At 43.7% G+C, this 9,013-nt stretch overlaps 1 protein-coding gene across 1 annotated transcript; it reads left to right on the top strand.

Annotated features, from left to right (window-relative positions):
* The first annotated feature begins 1,175 nt into the window (after nt 1–1,175).
* Nucleotides 1,176–5,599, top strand: Spint4 (serine peptidase inhibitor, Kunitz type 4). Its single transcript, XM_041670693.1, has 3 exons — nt 1,176–1,290; nt 2,772–2,952; nt 5,491–5,599. The coding sequence occupies exons 1-3, from the start codon at nt 1,176–1,178 to the stop codon at nt 5,597–5,599; spliced, it is 405 nt and encodes a 134-aa protein (XP_041526627.1).
* The last annotated feature ends 3,414 nt before the right edge of the window (nt 5,600–9,013 follow it).

The following is a 9,013-nucleotide window of genomic DNA, read 5'->3' as shown; positions in this document are numbered from 1 at the left end:
CTTGAAAAAGATTATTAAAGGCCAAAATTAACAGAAAATTGGTCTATAGATTCAATGCAACTCAAAGCAATGTCTAGGGTAGGTTTTCTCAGAAATTTATCAAGTTAATTTGGACTTTTATATGGAAAATGAAAACTCTTAAAATAAAGTTCAAGAAATTAAGTATGGCTTTTGAATTGGGAATATATAATGTAATAAAACACACAAGTTCATATATATTAGCAAATTACATGACTATAGTTGTGGGCAATAGCTGAACAGAATGTGATGACTGAAGAAAAGAGAAGTCTAGAACCATTAGAAAATTAAAGGAGGCCTTTATTTCATGGTTCACCAAAAGAAACCAATACCAAGTGATTCCAGGTTGTGAATGGAAGTCACTTTTTCAGGCTCAAGGTGGCTTCATAAAGCAGTGTAGCATTGTGTTTCAAACAAACCCTTAGCTGAGTATAAAGGCGGGGACCTGTAATCCCAGTACTTGGGAGGCTCAGGTAGGCAGATCAGAAACTCAAGGCCAGCTTGGGTTATACAACAAGTTCCTGGACAAATCAGTGTAAACACCCAGCTCTTGCCTCCAAAACTTAAACGATAGTAATAATAATAAAACACTAGTAAACATTATGGCAACTTCAAATCAGGTGTCCACTAGAAAACAGATAAATGATCATGAACATAGCTTTATCTTTACCAGCTCAGTGTCTGTCAGTGATGATGACGAATACGCCTACCTCAGAGATTCTGTGTATTAATTTAACAACTTAGTCCATATGGGTTACTTATGTAGACTTTGGCAAGAAGGAAACACCTCAACCATCATTTCTGTTATGCTCGCACTTCGTTCTTTCTAATGCACCAGGCCAGTTTTTTTCTCTGCTTTAGAAAACCAGAACATGGGAAGGGAGAAATTCTTTTGAAATTCCTTGCTCTGATGACCCAGCCCTTCATAGTTAAGCATATGCATATGCTCTGGTCCCTAAGCTCGTATTGTCTCTACATGAATATGGAATTCACTATCAGGGGTCTAATCAGTTTGGGACCTTTAGCTTCATGGCTGGGTACTCAAGCGCTCAGCGTTCAACTCAACACATCATAAAACCCAATTCAGGATCCCTCCTACCAAACCAAACTTGAAGTATAAGAGCATTCAACAGCTTCTACCCGCTGCTTGCTCCACCATGAAGCCTGATAAGATGGGGTTTCTCCTAGGAATCTTCATCTTCTGCTCAGTCACTGCCCCAGTACTGAGTGGTGTTGCCAGGCTCACTCACAATATCTGCAGAGAATACAAAGGTATGGATAAGGTTAAAATAGAAGGTAAACTCCAAAACCAATTATGAATGAGGGGGAAAGAAATGAAAACAGTTCCACTGGGGGGAGGGGGGGTCAGAAGGCTCCTCTCTCCTTCAGTGCCTTAACTCAGGGCATTATTTTCTTCAGGGGACTTGTGGGTGTCCAGAGAGGATAAAACAATATACGGTATAAGTAAGTCCTTTCCAGATAGAGAACTCCTTTGTAGGCGGTCAAAAAACTGCAAGCATTTTGTGACAGGGGTTTTGTGGCATATTTCAAAAAGTTCATACCTTCCAAGAGCATGCCTTCCAATAAGAGAGGATTTTAGAGAGTAATACCATTGAGGTCTAGCCTGCATTTGGGCTCTGGACATACAGAAGACATCTGAGCACGCTGTACCTATATGGAAGAGTTTACAGTGTGGCTATGACCCATAATGAGACTTTCTCCTGAAGCCCAAGTGATACAGTCTCTGCTTTGATTCAGATTCCAAACTCTGGCCCTGTCACTCAGCAGACATCTGCCTCTCGACAAGACTGTAAGCCCAATGATCATCTCCTCCCCGACTCCATTTTGTCTATATGTAAAACAAAAACTAGAAAATCAGACAGTATTTATGACTTTAAGATAAAATTGCACGTGTGGCAAGGCCGAGCCAAGAAGTGTTACCAGAAAACAAACTACAGACCGGCAGCTTGAGGGAGGAAGGTGGGCACTAAGCACTGGGCTATCAATATGGCCACCAGTATGACTATTTCAATCATCCTTACCCACCACTTGGCCAATAAAAAATGAGACAACTGCTTCCAAGAGAAGGCGTGAAGAACAGCAAGATATGGGGGTGAAAGACTGTCACGCTTCTGGTTGTAGAATGAGTAAGTAGACAGTGGGGTGTGTGGTGTGTGTGTGTGTGTGTGTGTGTGTGTGTGTTCTGAGTTGTGTGTCTTGAGCAGGCAGCTGAAAGGCTAGGATGCCAGGATAGCCTGCAAGGTATGCAGTGCGAGGAACATTGTCACTTTGCACAAGCTAAGCTATTCACCATCTGGTCCTTCCCCAAACCACTGCCTGGGACCCACCATCTGGAGATGTAAACTATATTGGACGAAGGTGGCTTTGTCGTGTGACTCTACTTACAACAAAAAAAGGCAGAAACCTCTGAGGGTCCCTGAACAAGAATGTTTCCAAGCTAGAGGAAGGAATTTTTCTTTTAGTGTGTGGGTGTCTAAACCTGCATGTGTGCAATTGTTCATGCATGCTTATGAACCATGGCATGCATGTGCAGGTCAGAGGACAACTGGAGGGAGCTGGTTCTCTCTTCCCACCACACGGGCTCGGAGAGAGAACTCCAGTTGTTGGCTCCTTAACCCCCTAAGGCACCTCTCCGTCCCAAGCTGGAACTTTCAAGGGCCTCTGAATAGAGACAACGCTTGCTCTTGAGCCCCAAGCATCTTCCTCTAATTCCGTGGCAACTTCTCTCGCAGAGTCTTGTAATATGGACGTGGATCCTGGCAGCTGCTATGAGGTCCATTTTAGATTCTTCTACAACAGAACTGCCGGCGAGTGTCAGAGTTTTGTCTTCACTGGCTGCAACGGCAACCTTAACAACTACAGGCTGAAAATAGAGTGTGACATTGAATGCAATGAAGAGTACCGGACAGTACGGTAAGGCCTCCAACTCAGCTTTGGTCTTTCGGGAGAATGGCAACAACAGGCTCTGAGATTCAAGGGTAGAGAAAATAAGTCAAGGGCTTACCCCTTTGGGGGCGTGAAGAGGGAAGATTGTAGCAATAGAAGGTTCTACTGGGTACGCCGGGATCTCAGAAGAAATTGTTGATTTTGGACAGGGAGTGGAGACACATGCCTTTAATCCCAGCACTTGGGAGGCAGAGGCAGGCAGATCTCCGTGAGTTCAAGGCCAACCTGGTCTACAGAGAGAATTCCAAGACAGGCTCCAAAGCTACACCAAGAAACCTTGCCTCACAAAAACAACAAAAATTGCTGATTTTGCAATTAGAAAAAAAAAAAAAAAAAAAAACCTCAAATGTCCAGGGAGAAAACTGTAGCTATTATTTGGCACACTGTCAGGTATGCGTTAACAATTACCATATATAACACAATTTTACATTAAAATAGCTACACGAAGCCTCCACCACCATCGACGATCCCACCAACTAAGGCCACAACTGCCCAAAAGTCTGAAAACCTGCATATTCCAAAAAGAAAACCCTTCCGACTGACAAGACGGAGAAAGTACAGAAAGTCCCAGCAGTACAAAAGGCACCACAGGTCCAGAGGGTGGTAGCAGGCCAGGAGTCAAAAGAAGGCTGCCACAAAGGTCAGTGTCTGGTTCAGGCTTCAACTCCCATGGGTCCACAGCTCCCTAAGAAACTGGGCTTTGCCTCCCCGAGTCCCAAAGACAATGACTACCCTAAACCTTGATCAGAGAAGCTTCTCTTTGCAGTGAATGAAGAGACTCACAGCTGCTCAAGCTGCTAAGAGATTCTGATGCCGCTGAGGGCTCAGGCCTGGGGGTAAGAGCTGAGTGATGAGGAGCAGAGCTGCAGAACCCTGTCTTCTAGGCAGGCACGAACTCTGCGACCGTGAAGCCACTGCAGCTGCAGCTGCATACACTACTCCTTCACAGACCTAAGTTTCACAACAGTCTTTTTTTTAATATTTATTTATTTATTATGTATACAATATTCTTTCTGTGTGTATGCCTGAAGGCCAGAAGAGGGCACCAGACCTCATTACAGATGGTTATGAGCCACCATGCGGTTGCTGGGAATTGAACTCAGGACCTTTGGAAGAGCAGGCAATGCTCTTAACCGCTGAGCCATCTCTCAGTCTTAACAGACAGTCTTAAATGGGAGATGGGTTCAGGCTTTCTCTCCCGGGAAACTACTGGCTGTTGGTGGATACTGATGTAAAGCAGCCATGACCTTCTGTTGTATACCCACTCATAAGTCCATCAGGCTCCATCACATGCATAGCCACAGCTAAAAATCAGTGGGTCACAAAACAAAATGACATGAATTCAAGAAAGTGACCTGAAGGGGTGTGGCAAAGAGATGAGAATAAGTGGAAGGAAAACAATCAGAATGCAAAGTGTGTGTGTGTGTGTGTGTGTGTGTGTGTGTGTGTGCATGTGTGTGCCTGTGGGGAGTGAGCACATGTGTGCGTGCGTGTGTGTGAGAAATTGTTAAAGAACAAATTACTGAAAGATCTGAGAAAATAAGATTAAATGAAAATAGCTGTACAGTAGATTTATATTATGATTTTCACCTGCTAGGTGAGGAAAACGAGTCTACTATAAGAAACCAATTGAAGCCTGGCAGTGGTGGCACATACCTTTAATCCCAGCACTTGAGAGACAGAGGCAGGCAGAGCCAGGACTACACAGAGATACCCTGTCTCAAAACAACACACACACATATCAAGAAATAAAGGGGGCTGAGAGATGGCTTAGAGGTTAAGAGCACTGACTGTTCTTCCAGAGGTCCTGAGTTCAATTCCCAGCAACCACATGGTGGCTCACAACCATCTATGATGAGATCTGGTGCCTCTTCTGGCCTGCAGGGATACATGCAGGCAGATGCTTTGTACATAATTAATAAATAAATCTTTAAAAATAATAATAATAAAATAAATAAATAAATAAATAAATAAATACTCACTAAGTGGTAGCATAGCAAACTTCTTTGGTTTCTGCTTTTTATTTTTAATCAGATCTGACCACCACGAGGCTCTTAGCCTGCCTCTATGCTCCAAGAGCCCCCAATCAAATCTTTGCATTTTTAGGCCTTCTAAATCTCCAGAGTGCCATGCTATTTTCTACAGGTGAAGCCTGAGCCCCAACTGACCATTTCCAAGTTCTTAGAACTAGAAGTTCAGTGACTTCTGCCCAGGCAATACAGCGGCTGGCTTCCATAACAAAGAGACAGAAAGGCCTAGGGGATGACTCAAAAAAAAAAAAAAGGACCAGCTCTGCTTTCAATTCTCCCTAATGTGTCCTTAGAGAGGCTAGAGCATGGGGAGTGGCTATCTTTAGGATAAATGAAACAGATTAATGCAACAGAGGGTCCCCTGCTACTAGAGACGTCATTCTCTAGGACTGCCCCAAGACAGAAATGACCGACACTAAGCCAGAGAGACTCTTTTGTAACCTGCAACATGAATCTTCTTTTTCTACTTAAACAGAACATCAGAGCCTGAGCGTGAGCCTGAGAGCTTTCATGGACGTCCTCGGATGGGCCTCCTGAAACAAAGCTGGAAGAAGGTTCAGGCCAATGCTGAGATCTTTGGGTAATGTCCACAATCCTGGACACTTCGATTTACTGCTTTCTTGTTCCTAATTTTGTCTTTCCTGAGAAATTACTGCCATCATTAAAAATGAAAGGCTCTTCTTCTCTGTGTCTTCACTCCATTGCCTTATCCAGAAAATGTCAGCGGGTTCCACACTTTAGGTCTCTTACTCTTGAGCAATTTCTCGTACATCCAGACAATGCTGAAGCCAGCCCAGTACAGCTGACCAGATTGTACAGATTGGTGTCACCTCCCCTAGGAAAGCCAGCTGAGCAGTGCCTCCACAGCAGCAAACCTGTTCAATTTTAGCCTTCAAACCAAATGCAGCATCGACCCTCACACTTACCTGGAGTGTTTCTTCACTCAAGCAAACCTCCTTCATCAGCCCTCCTTCATTAACTTATCTCTTACGTTGTTCCCTGTTTATTAGTAATCATTTAGGTAGCCTTAGGAGCTTGGTGACTGAACTTAACTTGATTACTGTCAGCTTTCCCAGAAAAGCAAACCTCATTCTGTTATCTTTGTTTTATCTACCAAAAGAACAACCATCCACAGACAGACTCTCAAGTCTGAACATAGTGACTGGGTATGGCCTGGCCATGATCTGCCCAGTTGTAGTATCCATTTCAAGTCTGAAAATTCTTGGGTATCCCAGATGAATCTTCACTGAAGTCGAATTATCCTCTCCATATTTGCCCTGTCTAACTAATCCCTCACCTAGAAACCATGTGTCAATCACCAGCGTCAGAGACACTATATATCACTGAAAACCTGTAACAGAAAATGCAGCCTAAAGAATCACAACTTAGAGACTTTTTAAGATTGATTTTTATTTACATGGTGTGTGTGTGTGTGTGTGTGTGTGTGTGTGTGTGTGTGTGTGTGTAGGTGTCCATGGGGGCCAGAAAAGGGCATCCCCTGGAACTAGAGTTACAGATGGCTGGAAGCTGACTGATTTGGATGCTGGGAACAAAACTTAAATCTTCTTCAAGAGCAGTGAGTACTCTTTCTACTGCACCATCTTTCCACCACCACCCTCAATTTTTTTAAGATTTATTTTTGTTTTTACTTCTATTCTTTTGAACTTTTTGAAAATGTATTTATGTTGCCAGGCATGGTGCTACATCCCTTTAAACCCACCACCTGGGAGTCAGAGAGAGAGGTGGATCTCTGTAAGTTCAAGGCCAGTCTGGTCTTCAAAGGACTACACAGTGAGACCTTGTATCAAAGCAGGGAGGTGTGTTCTTTTATGTGTATGAGTGTTTTGCCTGCATATATGTATTGCTCCACATGTGTGCCTGGTGCCCACAGAGGTCAGAAGAGGGCATTGGATCCCCTGAAACTAGAGCTATGGATAATCATAAGCTGCCATGTGGATGCTAGTAAGTAAACCCAAGTCATCTGAAAGAGCAGTCAGTGCTCCTAGCCATTGAGCCATCTCTTCAGCCTCTTTCTCTTAAAGAAAACAAAATAGAGCAAAAGACTTGAAAGCAGAAGAAATAAGCCATCAGAAAACCAGTTAAGACAAAGGCAGGAGGATGAATAAAGACATTTCGGGTCAAATCACAGAACGGTAATGCAACAATGAAACTATATGGACCGGAACTGCACACGCAACAGATGAACGTTAGAACTGGATGCTGAGATAAAGCCATGTGTGCTGTGCACAAGCCAGAGCCATCAAACTTCTGTAAATTCAAGACAGAGTTGGAGAGATGGCCCAGAAGTTAAGAATGCCTTCTGCCCTTGCAGAGAACTGTAGTTTGGTTCTCAGCATCTAGGTCAGGCATCTCACAGTTCCCTGTAACTCCAGCTTCAGAAAGACAGACACCCTCTTCTGGATTTCTCAGATACCTGCACTCATATGCACATAGACACCGATATACACAAAGCTGTTAAAACTCAAAAAAAACTAATAAATACTTTCTCCTTTACAAAGTAATGGTGAAATCAAATGCATTCCATAAGAAAATAGAAGCCTGTTGTTGGGGTTTCTGTCCTGCCCCATTCCTGCAGTCATTAAGTCCCAAAGAAATCACACAGAGGTCTACATTAGTTATAAACTGATCAGCCCATTAGCTCAGGCTTCTTATTAACTTGTAATTTATATAGCCCATTATTAGCTATTATTCTTTTCTGTGTTAGCCATGTGGCTCAGTACCTTATTCAGTGAGGCAGTCAAATCTTGCTTCTTCTGTGGCTGGGCTAGGACTGCAGAGGAATGGGCTTCCCTCTTCCCAGCATTCTCCTGTTCTCCTTGACCCGCCTCTATGCCCTGTCTGGTTGGCCTGCCTATACTTCCTACCTGGTTACTGGCCAATCAGCGTTTATTTAAAATATAATTGACAGAAAACAGATCATTCTCCCACACCAGAAGCCAAGTGTGGTGGCACACATCTGCAATCCTACCAGAGTTCAGGACAAACCAGGCTACTCAGAGGGACCCTTTCCCAAGTTAGCTAAGTGAATAAAGCTGGGAGCAGCTGCGCACACCTGCAGTCCCAGCTACTCTAGGGCTGACACAGAATACTTTGAGCACAGATTTTGTGGGGTTTTTTTCTTTCAGATTTTATTTTTAATTATGTTTGTGACCATGTGGGTGCCCATAGAGGCCAGAAGAGGGCACCAGATCTCCTGAAACTGGTTACAGATGGTTGCGAGCTACCTGACGTGGATGCTGGGGACCAAACTCTGAACCTCTGCAAGAGCGATTTGCACTCTTACCCAATGAGCCAACTCTCCAGACTCAAGTCCAAGACTTCAAAACTAGCTGGGACTACATTGTGGGATCAATAATGAGAAGAGAGGGAAGAAAGGAGGGAGCGAGATCTGAAATTTAAATGTGAGATTCTTGTAAGAAAGGATCTTATGTAAGAAAATGGAGAATTTCCAGGTAAGACAGCAGGTTAAAGACTGCCTCCTAGAGAAAAAAAGGAGTCAGAGTAAGAAAAGTATAGGTGGCAGGGTGGCGCACGCCTTTAATCCCAGCACTCAGGAGGCAGAGGCAGGCGGATCTCTGGGAGTTCGAGGCCAGCCTGGTCTACAGAGCTAGTTCCAGGACAGGCTCTAAAAACCCGGTCTGGAAAAACAAAAAAAGAAGAAAGAAAGAAGGAAAGAAAGAAAGAAAGAGAAAAAATATAGATGTTGTTCCAGAGAGAGAAGACAAGAAAGAGGTTTGGAAACCCACAAAAATGAAAGGATACCTGAAATGTGCATAGAAGGGCTAAATCTGAAGGGTAAATCGTACCCTGCTTGCTATGTAAGCTTGAACTGAGTTCAGATTCCCAACACTCGATTAAAATCATAGCATGGTAGCGAGCACCTATAAGTTTGGGGGGCAGAAGCTGGCAAAGCTCTGGCTCTCACTAGTCAGCCATTCTAACGAATTAATAAGCCCTGGGTTTTGTGAGAGACCCTG

This window comes from Microtus oregoni, unplaced genomic scaffold (genome assembly GCF_018167655.1).
Source record: "Microtus oregoni isolate MIOR12 unplaced genomic scaffold, Mior012 000020F_ref0000438, whole genome shotgun sequence".
Classification (NCBI taxonomy): domain Eukaryota; kingdom Metazoa; phylum Chordata; class Mammalia; order Rodentia; family Cricetidae; genus Microtus; species Microtus oregoni.
The sequence above is the reverse complement of the archived record's forward strand: the minus strand, read 5'-3'. Positions and strand labels throughout refer to the sequence as shown.

What these genes read in the sequence shown, in the direction of transcription:
- Spint4 (XM_041670693.1), top strand. Translation starts at nt 1,176, where the DNA reads ATGAAGCCTGATAAGATGGGGTTTCTCCTAGGAATCTTCATCTTCTGC. An exon ending in TATCTGCAGAGAATACAAAG is followed by an intron (nt 1,291 to 2,771) that starts GTATGGATAAGG and finishes CTTCTCTCGCAG; the next exon opens with AGTCTTGTAATATGGACGTG. An exon ending in GAAGAGTACCGGACAGTACG is followed by an intron (nt 2,953 to 5,490) that starts GTAAGGCCTCCA and finishes CTACTTAAACAG; the next exon opens with AACATCAGAGCCTGAGCGTG.